This window comes from Sarcophilus harrisii, chromosome 1 (genome assembly GCF_902635505.1).
Source record: "Sarcophilus harrisii chromosome 1, mSarHar1.11, whole genome shotgun sequence".
Taxonomy (NCBI): Eukaryota; Metazoa; Chordata; class Mammalia; order Dasyuromorphia; family Dasyuridae; genus Sarcophilus; species Sarcophilus harrisii.
The window spans coordinates 71,595,684-71,610,625 of NC_045426.1; the positions used below are offsets into that span (position 1 = coordinate 71,595,684).

Below are 14,942 nucleotides of genomic sequence, written 5' to 3' on the forward strand. Positions count from 1 at the left end.
TTCCTTTCTTCCTATCTTCCTTCCTTCCTTCCTTCTTTCCTTCCTTCCTTTCTATCTTCCTTCCTTCTTTCCTTCTTTCCTTCCTTCCTATCTTCCTTCCTTCTTTCCTTCCTTCCTTTCTATCTTCCTTCCTTCCTTCCTTCTTTCCTTCCTTCCTTCCTTCCTTCCTTCTTTCCTTCCTTCCTATCTTCCTTCCTTCCTTCCTTCTTTCCTTCCTTCCTTTCTTCCTTCCTTCCTTCCTTCCTTCCTTCCTTCCTTCCTTCCTTCCTTCTTCCTTCTTTCCTTCCTTCCTATCTTCCTTCCTTCCTTCCTTCCTTCCTTCCTTCCTTCCTTCCTTCCTTCTTCCTTCTTTCCTTCCTTCCTATCTTCCTTCCTTCCTTCCTTCCTATCTTCCTTCCTTCCTTCTTTCCTTCCTACCTTCCTTCCTTCCCTCTCTTCCCTCCTTCCCTCCCTCTCTTCCTTCCTTCCTTTTTTCCTTCCTTCCTTCCATTTTCTTCCTTCCTTCCTCCCTTCTTTCTCTTTGTTTCTTTTTCCTTTATTTCTTCCTTCCTTCCTTTCTTTTCTTTATGTTTTCCTTTTTTACTTGTCTTAAAGACAATCTACTAGAAATTGCAGACTATGTTGGTGAAGAGAAGCATCATGAGATTCTTAAAGTATTGAATTGTAAATTGTGACATTGCAAGTTGTGCTCATTCAGTTAATTTGAGAAAAAAGTATGACTAAATAGCAGTTATATTTGAGAGTTTTAATGCTCAGCTCAATGAGAGGCCAAAATGAGTCAAAAATGAAATAAATTCTTATGATTTAATTGTAGAAAGAGACCTCAGAGATACATTTAGTCCAACCCTTTTAGTTTATAAATGAGGAAAATGAGGCTCTGGGAAGTTAAGTGATTTGACTGAGATAATAAATAATATGAGGTAATAAATATTAAAATAAAGTATTAAATTAAAGTAATTTTTAAAAAGTATTAAAGTATCAAATTTAGCTTCTGAGAGTATCTTTTTGTTTTGTGAATGTCTTAATTTGTCGTAGAGAATGAAATCAAAATTTTAAAACTTTAAAGCAAAAGTTTGTAAACTTTAAGATGCTATGTATATAAAGTTGGTTGTTATAATTTCTTGGTCTGGATTATAATTTCATCTGTGTGGGAAACTCTCAGAGTGAAAGTTTTTTTCAATCAAGGCACATCACCAATTTGTCTGTAATATTACAATCTAGAAAGGGTTGTCTGAGGCACTCAGTGGTTATTCTGCCAGTTTGTGTTCTGACTCCAAGGACCAACAACTGTCCATCATTGTTGTTATGAATGAAGACAAGGAGTCAGTACTAGAGGAGGACAGGGAAAGGGACTGGGAAAGGAGAGAGACAGAGACAGAGACACACAGAGAGACAGAGAGACAGAGATAGAGAAAGACAGAACAACATTGAGGGGATTCAGAGGCAGAAACAGAACCTGAGTTAATGCTGAAGGATAGGACGTAGATAACCAGAGTTGATGATTCCAGGAATACACATAAGCAAAAACTGACAAGTGGGAATAAGCAGCATGTGTTCAGAAGACAAGGAATAGACTAGTTGGGCTGCAGCAGTGGAAGACTAGGTTAGATAGTTTGATGCCCTATTAAGGAGGACCCTGGTTGACAATGTAAAAAATATGGATTCAATAAGTACTAGTGAGCCACTGAAGGTTTTAAGGTAGTGATATGGCCAATCACATTGAGGAAAACTAATCTGGGTGCAGTGTTCTGGCTGGAGCAGAGGAGGAACACTGGAAGACACTAGAAACATATGCAATTTTGCTGGTGAAAACTCTTTCTGTTGGTGCAGATCAGTAACTTTTCTGCACCATAGCATATAGCTCTAGGGTTGCCAGGGGACATCCAGACGTTAAATAATATGCCCATGGTCTCAGAGCATGGGTCAGAGACTCCTCTTGAAGCCTGGCCTTATATCCACACCATTGGACCTTATCGCGTATAAATTTTAATAATACCTTTCTAATTCTTGCTGTACAAAGGAAAGTTCAAACTGATGCTTTAGATGACAGGGTTACAAAGAGGGCCTTCATTTTATTTTCATACCTTTTGTTTCTGTAGCTTTGAAATGAAGCACCTATTCAGTTTGATCTAATTCAGGGTTAAGATCTTTTGTTTGTATACATTATATATGTCAGCTAAAGGGAAGCTTTAGATCTAATGATTCTTATGACTTGTCTCTAAAATAAAAGGTGCATCATATCTTGGATATGGGGGCTGAAAAGACTCACATTTCTACTTTTCTACAACTGCATTCAGAATTCAGTGTCCTTCACAGAGACACTCATAAAGACTGCCACTCCAATAGATTGTTTTCATTTTTTTCTTTTCTCTTCTTTCCTTCCTTCCTTCCTTCCTTCCTTCCTTCCTTCCTTCCTTCCTTCCTTCCTTCCTTCCTTCCTTCCTTTTTTCCTTCCTTCCTTCCTTCCTTCCTTCCTTCCTTCCTTCCTTCCTTCCTTCCTTCCTTTTTTCCTTCCTTCCTTCCTCTCTCTCTTTCTTTTTTTCTTTCTTCCTTTCTTTCTTATTCTTGGTATCTAGCACAGTGCTAAATATTGCTAATTGCTAATAAATGCTAAATAAATATTTGATTGGTTGATGAATTAAAAGTAGTATTCTAATTATTGATGAATAAAAATAGACTTTCAATTCTTTTGGAAGAAGTTGAAGAAGCCACTTAAAAAAATCTCTTCCCTGGAGAATAGACTAGAAAGTTTTACCAGTGTAAGGTAGCAACAAGGGGACCGCAGTCACAACTAGGTGACAGATTTGTGTTTCATAAAAATGTAGTTTCTAAACTCACAAACCAAGGTTTGCTGAGTCACCAGAGCCCCTTAAAGCATGATTCACTTCCTAGCATAGGAGTTGACCCAAAGCTCTGGCTCTGGGATCTGTGTCCCAGAGATATTTGCCCCATTTTTCTTTTGTTACCCTTCTGGCTTATCAACAGTGAGACAAAGGACAGAGGTTAGGTGCTCTAATACTTAAAGGGAAGAAAAAATCCAACCCCGGCAAAACATTTTACTTATCAAAATTGCTCTCTTTCCTCTGGCCTGGAAGTCAAGAGATGGAGAAGTGATGGGGAGGAGACATTCAGGCTAAGCCAGAGAGCAGCCTGGGGGTAAAGTTGGCTGGAAATCCATTCTCTCTCAGAAGAAAGCCTTTGGGCTGTTTTTAGCTGTCAGATCCATTTCTGATATGCAACTTCTCTCTCCTCCCCACCCCTTCCCAAATGTGATTATGCTTCTGTAATATGGGTTGTAAATTAGGTTAAATTCATTGTGTGGTGCTGAGGCAGGGTAATCAGAGCCCCAGGAGAGCAGGTGCTGTTGCTTTAAAGTGGTTTCTGGGAATTAGGACAAGCGGCTTTGTGGCTCAGACTCTCCTAGAAAAGATATTTTAAAATGTGTTGAAGCAAAGTAAAGCCATTTTGTCACATAGGCAGCTCCTTAGATGAAATTTGGATCTGGGTTGGTTAATTGCACTCTCAGACTGCAAAATCTGAAATTGGGGGTGTTGATAAATGACCACCAGGGGGTACTGTGGTGCAATGTTGAAGTTTTAAATTGGCTCTTGCTAAAAGTTAATCTTTATGAGAGAGATTGTAGGGTTCTTAAAGTCTTTGAGCATCCTGGGCCCCTCTGGCTGGCTGGTGAAACATGAGGATCTCTTCTCAGAATAATGTTTTAAATTTTTAAAATACATAGGATTGCAAAGAAAGTCAATTATCTTGAAATATAGTTGTTCTCAGAATATTTTAAATTTATAAAATACATAAGATTACAAAGTCAATTACCTTAAAATATAGTTATTAAAATATAATTAAAAAAAGAAAAACTGTGTTAGAGTCTAGGCTTCTTAAACTTTTTCCACTAGTGACACCTTTTAGTATGAGAAATTTTTATGTTATCTTAGGTATATAGGAATATAAAATGGGTATATAAATCAAATATTTACTGATAATAAATCATAATCTCACAACCCCACATTCAGTTATGAGATTCTATATGGGAATGTGAACCAGTTTTAAGAATCTGAATGTTGGGGCTATGATCTGAATCTCGCAGAGGAGACAGAGAAGGAGCAGTCAGATAGGTGGGAGAATTAGGGAAAAATAGTATCCTGAAAATCTAGAAAGTTGAGAGTATCATGGAGGAAAGAGTGACCAACAGCATCAAAGTCTACACAGAAATTGAGAACTGAGAAAAAACTATTGGTTTTGGCATCTAAGAGATCATCAGTAACTTTGGAGAGAGCATTTTTAGTGAAGTGATAATGTCTGAATCCATATTGTAAGAAGGTAAGAATAGGGTGAAAGGAGAAACAATGGAGGTATCCATTGTAGATGGCTTTTCAAGGAGTTTAGTCACAAAAGAGGAAAAGAGTAATAATAATTAGCTAGAATGTAAGGATCAAATAGTTCTGGTTTTGTTTTTTACAGGATGGGGAAGACATGGACATATTTATAGTCAATGGGGAATGAACCAGTAGACAGATTGAAAATTAGTGATGTAATAGGGGTGGATAAAAGAGGCAATCTATTGGAAGAGATGGAAGGGAATGTGTTCATTTGAGCAGGTAGAGGGGTTAATTGTCCTTAATAAGAAATAAGGCCATCTTATCATATGAGACAGAGGAAAAGGAGGCAGAAGGAATATGAGTGATATGAGATTGGGAAGAGGAGAAAAGAAGGAGTTCATGGTGAATGACCTCATTTTTTCTGTAAAATTTTAAGCTGAGGGGAAGAGTGGTAGAGAATCATAAGAGGTTTAGAATAGGTTTGAGAGGGGATAAAAAGATTTGGAAGACCTTTTGTAGAGAGTGAATAGATTTGAAAGTTTAATAGAATTGCTTAGCAGCAAAGAAGGCCCTGTTAAAGTTGGGAAACATAAATCTGAAATGGACTCAATCAGAATGATTGCATTTTTTTTCCCCACCCTCATTCAACAGCACATTTGTAAGGGAAAAGGTGATGTGTAGTAATGGGAGTGATCCAAAGTTAAGGCAAAGCAAGGTGTAATCAGTGAGATGGCAAAGGATTTAGGGATTCAAGAGAGGAGGAGAATGTAGAGTTGAATTGGTTCTCCAAAGGGTCGAGATGAGGAAAAGAGGGGAGATGATGGGGACAGAATTTATGCAAATGAATATTATGGATTTGAAAGGGAAGGTAGCTGGAAAAGTGAAAAACCAATAGATGATGATCAGATAAAGGGATTTTGGAATTCTTGAATACAGAGGTGGGCTTTTCAGAATCTCTGCCGTGTAAAGGGTATATGAGAATGTTCATCAGTGAGTGAAAGATGCTGATTCTTTTTCCAAAGAAGGTTGGAAATAAGGATGGAGACTAGTATGAAATGGAAAGAACACAGTCAGATGGGAAGTTGTTTCACTAGTGCTCTTCCCTCAAAAGACTCCAAAGGGTACCAGAGAACTCAAAAAAAGTAATTTCCCTTTCAAATCCCACCATGTATTTGGAGTGCAAATTAAAGGAATAACCTAAGAATAACCTATGGTCCTAAACTCCTGAAATGTCCAGGATGTCCAATATAATTCAGTAAACATTTGCGACAGCATTGCCAGTGGTCAGCTCTCTGAGGGGCAGGCTTGTTAATACAAAAGATAGAGCACTTGAAGGCTGCTATGCTCCCAAAATGTTTTTTATCCTTTTAGGTTTTACAGCAAACACAAGCTACAATGAGTGAAATGGAGTTTCTTGTGGGCTAAAAAGAATCACTGAAGTTTCTATGCAATTAAACTACAACAAGAAGCAATTCCAATGATCTACTAGGCCTTTTCTACTAGCATTGATATGGTTCTCTCCCCCTATTTTTATGCTTAACAATTTTTCATGTGCTTCTCTTCTCCACTCCTTAGCCCATTTAAATTCCTTCATTTCAGAGTCTGATCTTGTTTTCTTGACCTAGCTTTAGTTCCAGCTATACACTAGATGCTCAATGTTTTTGAATTGTATTAGATTGGAAACAATCATAATCTTTTTTTTTAAATTTCCTTAAGGAAAGGGAGAAAAAGAGATTCTAAATTTTATGCTTTTTGTTTTTACTTCTTAGATGGTTGCTACACTTGGAACCACTTCTTGCTGTTCATTTGACAATCTATTAGAACTGGGTCCTATTTGTAAGTATTTACCTAATTCTTCCTCATGCTTCTGAGAATGTTTATTTATTAGGTAGAATAACATTACTATTTTCAGCTCCAATTTTTTTGCCTCCTTCCAAGGACTTAGGAAGCTTTACAACTGATTTCAATATTGTTTTAGAATTTAAAAGTATACATATGCATACATGTATGTATGCATTTATGTACAGATATATAAATACACACGTGTATATATAGAAATACATACATGTAGATATGTAGCTGCCTCCATTGTATCTTTTTCTAATGTGGTCTTTTGGTAGCTTTCTTGTTTTTTCAACATAAACAGTTGAACAATGAATAGTTCAGGAGGTCAAAGAGTTCAGCATTGAAGATAATTGGCTGGGCTAGCATTGACCTTTGTATTATTTATGAAGAAAGAATTTGTTGCTTTAATAGTGTGCCAAGATTACTAGAAAATGCTTACTATGCTGAAGAGAAAAAAACATTTCTTAGGGTTTAAAAATAAATGTCATTTTCACAAATTGATATTCTTCAGGACATTGAGCCAGTTATGGGAGTCACACTCAGTACCTCTCTACTTCTTGAAGTCCCTTTTCTTGTTTAGCCCTGATCTGCTGGCCCACAAGTACCTTCTAATGAATATTTCTGCTACCTCTTCCCCTTCTTTTTCTGGGTCTCTTCATTTCTTTTAGGGTAAGATTTCAGGTATCTCTTACTTCCACTAACAGATTTTCTACTTTCTACAAATAGAGATATTTAGATATTAAAAAGCTACAACTTTAGAAAAATGCAAATTGTATGTGTATGTGCATGTGTTTGTGTGTATGTAAAATGATAGATTTAAAAAGGTAAATTTTTAGAAATTACAAGCCTTTTTTTTTTTTTTTTTTAAACCATTTCATACTAGTCCTGAATCACTGGGTATGATGGAAAAAGTGGCAGCTTTGAAGTCAGAGGACCTGGCTTCAAAACCTACCTCTGCTACTTATTCCTGTATAGATAACAATATATATTTTAAGGTAATAAAACTTTATTTCTTTAAGGATAGTCTTCAGACTTTTTGCCTATTCAGACTGACCTTCCCTCTCAAAGACTCCAGAATCTCTTACATTTTTCAGTCTGTGGACAAAATATCTTTCCTTTCCTTTAGTAGATCCAATTGAAAAATCAGGTGGCTCTGTACTTCTAAAATTTCATTTTGGACCTGAGTTGCTGGAAAGCCCAGACACCATGGAAATATCTTTATGGATAGAGAACATTCTTCTAGAGTGGGCCAAGTCCGGCCTCCAGTGAAGGCCAAGAAACTGTGTTTCACAGTGTGGACAAAGCCCAATTTGGCACTAACTTTGAGGAGCTATCACTAGGGAAGGAAGGGACATGAAACTTTTCCTAGACAACCTGTATCTGGCCAGTCTATTGGGGTAGATAGAATGTTAAATACTCGACGGTTGGCTACTTGTTAAGATGAGACCACCCAAAAGGGCTTTCTCAATGCTTCCTACACTATCTAGCCAGAGGATTGGGGTTCTCTCACATGAGAATTTGATTCTGTGCATTTACACAGTTTTAGGGCAAGGAGCCGGTGGTGGGGATCAACAGCGGTGATCACTTGTGGAACTTCCTATCCAAAGATGGCCTTAATCAGTCCTCTCTTCCCCCCTCACTTCTGTACGTTTTGGATTGTTGTTCTTACTGTTGTTGTTGTTGTTGTTGTTGTTTTTTCCCAGAAACAAAGGTAGGTTTGAGGTGACCCATTTCCATTCACCCTCACTCCACCCCCCCCCCCCCCCCCCCCACCCCCGTGTGACTGGTAGCATTCACTTGGGAGAACAGCTGGCCGGGCCGGAGGGTTCCTGGTCACAGAATGGAGTGAGACTAACTGGCCCAAACCGGGATCGAAGCACAACTTTGCCCTCATTAGCAGAGAGCTCAAATCAAGTGCAGTAAACAACCCAAGCTCTTCATTTCAGTCAAATGCTGGGCTGGTCTCCCAAAGGAACTGAATGTCCTGGCTTTCAGCCTGCTTATGTAACTCCCTGCAGCTATCATATTTAGAGATTGCCCGAGGGCTCCAGTGGGACTGAGTCCACCAGGCCCCTCTTGTGACCTCTGCACAGGTGTTCCAGTCTCACTTCATGAGACATCTGCCAGAAAGAACCACTGGGGTCAGATCAAGTCTAGGACATCACTTTGATGTCGCATTTAATTACTTTTAAATGCTTTCTTGTGTGTGGCTACAAATTGATGTGTAATTTTTTGGCACCATAAAAGGATGTCCATTGTGGAGATATACTGATAGGTAGCAGGGTACACTGGGAAAAAACTTTTTTTAGTTGGAGAAGCTGGGTTTGAATCCCTGCCCTGTCCCTTGTTACTCTCTGTGCATAGTCTTAATTTTGGACAAGTAATTTTACCTCTCTTTCATGGCCCCAGTCTCTTTCCCTGAAAAAAAGAAGGGATATTGTTTCCAAAAATGAGAAAGTCTCTCCCAGCTCTAAATCCATGATCTGAGAAGGTTTTATTGATCTGGTCTCAGTTCTCTCTTTTTTAAAATGAGGGCAGAGGAGTTAATAATCTCTGAGGTATTCTTCAGCTCCAGTTCCAAACCTTTGATCCTATGATTTGTCATCAGACAATTCTAAACTTTGCTTATCTGTTGCAAAAAGTTTTAAAGTGAGTGTTGTTTTGGCTAAAATATTGAATAAGCACTCATTGCTTAGCATTTTCCAAGTTAACAGTCACTTTTTTATTGTCCAGAGCTGATGTCCCACAGTGTCAGACTAAAAACAATTTATATTTATGTGGCCCTATGTCTGACAAAAGATTTTAATGTACACAGACTCATTTAGTTCTTGAAGAGACCCTGTTGAGGCAGATGATTCCAAGCATTAGCATTTTACAGATGTGCAAAGTGAGGTTTTTCATCAACATGACTTGTTCAGGGTTTATAGGGAATAAGTGATAGAGCTACTTTTCAAATCCAGATCATCTGACTTCAAGTCCCATGCTTTTCTCCCACTACCTCTTCCTCTCAGTGAAAAGCTGCTCTGATTAAAAGTGATGATTCACTTTTACATACAGAGGACAAATCTGAACATAGTTTTCTGAAAATTGCTATTTTAGAAATTATTTCATTTAAAATTTGATGTTCTTCAGAGACATTTCCAATTGGTTTGCATAAACAAGTTAATTTCCTGGCAGTTCCAAGTCATAAAAAGATTACACATAAGAAAAAATGGATGACTAAAATCAAACTTGAGGCATATTTTGAGAATAGCTCAAAAAAGGGAAGGTCAGTGCTGATCCTATAAGGACAGCAGATTGCAGAAAACTGGATGTGGAAGAGGGCAGGGAGAGAACAGGTCATTTCTGGGGAAGGACAAAGAAACTGGTGGCTGAGGCTGTTCCAAAGGTCAGAACCATTTAATCAGTCCAATGAGGGATAAATGTAGTCCCTGAAAGTCAGAGGCAGGTCATGGATAGAAACCACATAGGAAAACTGGAATTAGAACATAAGTGAGTAATGAGGGTCAAGTTAGCAGGAGATGCAGACCATTGTTATTCAAGGAAAATGAATTAAGTGGATTATAAAGATTGAAGAAGATATAACTGGCCTGAAATTCTCACAGGCAATCTGAACAGGAGGGCAAGAATATTACATTATGGGGACTCAGAACCCAAACAAGAATCTAGATTGACTTCACATCCATAGTAGGCTAAGTCACTTCCAAGTCTTTCCCAATATCCTCTCTCTCTAACAGAAATTCTCAATCTTTTCTATCACATGGACCCCTTTTGCATTCTAGCAAAGCCTATAAACTTCTTCTCTGAATAATATTTTAAAGGAATAAAATAAAATATTGAAAATTATGAAGGAAACCAATTATATTGAATAATAATAAAAATATTAAAACAATAATTTCATATACCTCAGAGAATAAAAGATCTTCAGTATAAGTAGAAAACAAATTTAAAAATGGGTTTTCCCAATTAAACTACTCCCAGCACAAATGTGGAAAATATCTCCCAACTTTGTGAATATTTGTTATTATTCAGTCATATTTAGCCATGTCCAACTCTTTATGACCCCATTCACGGTCTTCTTGGCAAAGATACTGGAGTGGTTTGAAATTTCCATCTCCAGTTCATTTTACATATAAGGAAAATGAGACAAGTTGCAAGGTCATATGGTTAGTAAGAATCTGAGACCAGATTTGAACTTAGGAAGATAAGTATTTCTAACTCCAGATCTGACATTTTATCTGTTATACCACTAGCTACCCTGTGAATATAGCAGAGGACAGATAGCTTATTCATATGAAGTCTGAAATCATTCCTGGGATGACCTTACCTCAAACTAAACTCTGTCGAGATCATCATACATTACCCCAAAATAGAACTCTGGGGAAAATCTCTCAAGCAAAGTTTTAGGTATGCTTTAGGTGTAGTATTTTCAAAGAAAGAAGTAACATGGGGCACTGCTTTAAAAAGAAAAAAGTACTCAATGTAATAAAAAAAAATATTTTTATAGAATTTACTATGTGTCAGACACCATGCTAAGTTATCTGATCTTCATAACAACCTTAGAAAATAGGTGCTGCTCTCATACCCATTTTACAGGTGAGGAAACTGAGGTAAACAGAGATTAAGTGCTTTACCTAGGGTCACATAGCTAGTAAGTGTTTGAAGCTAGATATGAACTCTCCAGTCAAGTGTCCACTGTATCACCTAACTAATATGTACAAATTAAATATCAGGTATACAATAACTATTTCCTCTATAGCAAAAAGTAGATGAAGAATTCATGAATACATATTAATATATACTTAAAATATAAATCAATAACCCCTCATAATTATTATGTCCCTGAAAGGTAAAGACATTTTGTGGGGCTGATAACAGATTTTTTTACTCTCATTTCAGATCTCTGTTGTTTAAAGAAGCTCACAAGTTCCAGATAGATATCCTTGTTAGCCAGACTATGACTTGGACTTCCTTAGTCCTTTCAAAAAATGGCTTCCACTAGATAATGCTGCTCTTCTCCTTTGAGAATCATGCTATTGTGAGAATTCCCTTCTCACTAACAGCCATTACTGAATCAGAAACCCAGAAACTCTCAAATTTACCAATTTGTTCCTAATGCTGGGAACATACATCTCTTGGGATCATTGGTTGCTGGTCAAAAATCTATGTTCAAGGTTAAAAACACAAAAGGAAAAGAGAAGGAAAAGAGACTCAGGTATGGAGGCAAGCACCTGGTCGTATTATTCTGTGGACCAACATTGTCATAGTGGTGAAGGGAAGAAAAAAAAAAAATGTCCCATCCTTACTGGAAGTTTAGGATAGAAAAGGTAAAGTTTGAAAGTTACTCTCTCAAAAGAGGGATAGAGCTTTTCTGTTTATGCCTTTACTGACCAGATGTTCTAGAGATAATTATCTTTCATTTATCTCTTGTCATAGGTCCCGAGAGACCAGCTGAGAGTTGATTTACTACTTCTATCCTTTAGTAAATGATAAGAGTACATACCCAGCTCTATGGGAAATGCTGCAGTCTACCCTTCTTTCATTTGTTTTATCTTTTGTTGATGCCTTTTGTTTTTGAAAAAAAAAATGTTTCTAGTTATATTTTTGTTCTATCCCCTTCACTGTGAGCCATCCCTTGAAATAAAGATTAATAAAAAGAAGAAAAGTATTTCAGTAAAACTAACCAACAATGCAATGTTACAATGAAAGATAACACTTTCTCAGTTCTTCTCTAGGTCTAAGCTTGGTCGTTATTGTTTTATAGAATTGAGTTTCATGTTTTTGCTTGTTCTTTTTATTTACATGATATTATTATTATGTCTATTATTTCCCTGCTTCTGCTTACTTCTCTTAGTAGTTATCCAATGGAGGCATCCAGTGTTAGGCTTAACTACCTATCAAATACAACCATTATATGACATTGTAAGGGGAGACAGTGCTTTAAACTCATCATGCCAGCTTACAAAAGAAGCTCAAGAAGTTCTGAGAGAAGTTGAACTGGCTTTATCCAATGTGTTTGAAAGAGTTATTCAAAAACCCTTGGAGATATCAATTTTTGCTACAAAAGAGCAGTCCTTCATTAAGGAGACAGTATGATAGAGAGCACAACCATACCAAAACCTTACTCCTTACCCAGTGCTTGTGGCTAGAATTTTATTAAAGGCCATTAAGCGAGCAGTATAATTATCTGGAATAAGACCTGACAAGATATATGCCTTTTATACCAATGCACAAATTAATGTATGCTGAGAAACCATCCCAAAGTGAGTTTACACATGAGTCTCCATTAAAGATACCTGACTATTACATAATTGGTGATAGATTTTTGGAGAAAAGGTTTTTAAGATTCCTTTTAAAGGACCAATTATCTTTACAGATGCATTTGTGCTGTATACTCTTGTGACTTAACTATAATGAGAACAGTCAGAACTCCTTTTCAGTCCACTCAACAGAATGAATTGTATGCAATCATGCTAGCTCTTACTTATTATCCAGGAGATATAAAATAATATCTGATTTGGCCTATTCAGTAGGTGTGGTACAAAGAATTGCCACAGCCCAAATAAAATTTGTAGCCTCATATATATATCAACTCTTTAAGGATCTTCAAGAGCAAGTGAGAAAGCATCCAGGTAAGATTTATATCTTGCATGTCCACTCTCATAGTGGACTTCCAGGTCCTATTTTTGATGGAAATTCAAAGGCAGATAGCCTTCTGACCATGTTGGCCAATAATCCTTTATTTCAAGAAGCCCAGGAATCTCATTCTAAATATCATCAGGCTGCTCAGACTTTACGTTTACAATTTGGAATAACAAGAGAGGAAGCTAAAAGCTTCCTCCTTTTACTAGGAGCTAGTAAAAGCCTGTACAGCTTGCCTTCCTTTTCACACTCCTACTACACTCCCTCCAGAGAAGAACCCTCATAGTTTGAGACCCAGTGAAATTTGGCAAATGGATGTGACCCATTATAAATCTTTGGTTGCCTGTCGTTTATCCATGTTGTGGTAGACACCTTTTCAGGATTCACTTTTGCAATACCAGCAGCAAAAGAGACAGCCCAAGTGGTCACTGAATTGCTTATACAAACTTTTGCCATTATGGGTGTGCCATAATTGCTGATAAGAAGAATAACTAAGTTTCTAAAGTATCTCTTTCATCATGTCATTCCTCTATTCAAAAGTCACAAGCAATAAAAACCAATAATGGACCTGCATATACTTCTAAACATTTTGCACATCACCTTTCACACCACTGGCATATCTTTTAATCCTCAAGGCCAGGCAATAGTAGAAAGGAAAAACAGAGACATTAAGACACTCCTCCAAAAACAAAAGAGAGGGGGAGCCACAGGTAACCCTAGAGAACTTTTAAATTTTGCTCTTTATACTTCTTGATTTTTGACAAAGATGCACTGGCTCTGGCAGACAGGTTTTATAACCCACTGGAAGGGTAGTGTCCAGTGCGAGCAGCTCCACTATCTTTAGATAATGGCCAGGTGATGTGGAGAGATCCAGAAAGTGGTGAATGGAAGGGACCAGATAGGTTAACTGCTTGGGGGAGAGGGTTTGCTTATATCTCTACAGATTCATGTTGTTTGTTACATCACTACTAGCCTGTATTATATTACTATGTGCTTGTGTACCTCCCATGCTGATGGAGTTATGTATACCTGTTTCAAGTAAAACAAAAGAAAGCAGGAGATGTAGAGGGCCACAGATAGTGGGGGAACTCTGAGTGAGGTATAAGACCCTTCAACCCAGAGAAAACCTGCTAAAAATATCTGGTTTAGCTCCCCATTTTTCCCTTTGGAATTTCTCACCTCCCTGCCTGAGAAGTCAGGGAGGGCATAACCACCTATGTTCTACTTGAAGCAAGGATACAGCAAGAGTGCTTATAGTTAAGCACTTACTCAGTATGATTGATGAGATAATGGTTCTCTAGTTCACATATACTTAGTGTGATATAATGATGTAATCACTTTATTTGGCATATACTTAGTGTGTTGTAATGATGTAATCAGACTGAGGTATTTAATGGTTGAGAGGACTGGAGATGAGAGCTTGAGCTCTATCTCAGACTCAGACTCAGACTCAAGACACAGACACAGAGGAGACATGGAAGACAAAGACAGAGAAACAGAGATCCTCCTGTTGGCTCTCCTACCTTCATCATTTCTCCACTTAAGACCAAGGCTTGTCCAGAGATCCTCCAGAGAGCTAGTCTGGACATTACAAATAAAAAGAAGAAAAGTACTTCAGTAAAACTAACCAAAAATACAATATTCAATGAAAGAACACACTTTCTCAGTTCTTCTCTAGGTCTAAGCTTGATCATTATCATTTTATAGAATTGAGTTTCAATTTTTGCTTGTTCTTTCTATTTACATTATGTAGTTATTATGTCCATTATTTCCCTGCTTCTGCTTACTTCCCTTAGTACCATTCTATTCAAAAGTCACAAGCAATAAAAACCAATAATAGACCTGCATATACTTCTAAACATTTTGCACACTTTTGTGCACAGTATCAGGTTTTACACACCACTGGCATATCTTTTAATCCTCAAGGACAAGCAGTAGTAGAGTGTTCCCACACTTCTCCGAATTCTTATGCTCTTAGTTTTCCTGGCTTCTTTTAAGACTTTTCCAATCTGTTTACTCTCCCCTACCATCACTATTGCTTTCCCTCTGAGATTAGCTTTGCATACATAGTTATTTATATGTAGTCTCCTCATTAGAATGAGTTCCTGAAGGGTAAGGACA

General features: G+C 37.4%; 1 protein-coding gene across 2 annotated transcripts in view; it reads left to right on the forward strand.

The window, feature by feature from the left end:
• The window catches only part of DDC (dopa decarboxylase), a 100,047-nt gene that overhangs the window by 42,045 nt on the left and 43,060 nt on the right, over nucleotides 1–14,942 (forward strand). For both annotated transcript variants that reach the window (XM_023498267.2, XM_003762537.4), the window contains exon 7: nucleotides 6,104–6,170. In XM_023498267.2, coding sequence (XP_023354035.1) covers nucleotides 6,104–6,170 — 67 coding nt within the window. The remainder of the gene's footprint in view (nucleotides 1–6,103; nucleotides 6,171–14,942) is intronic.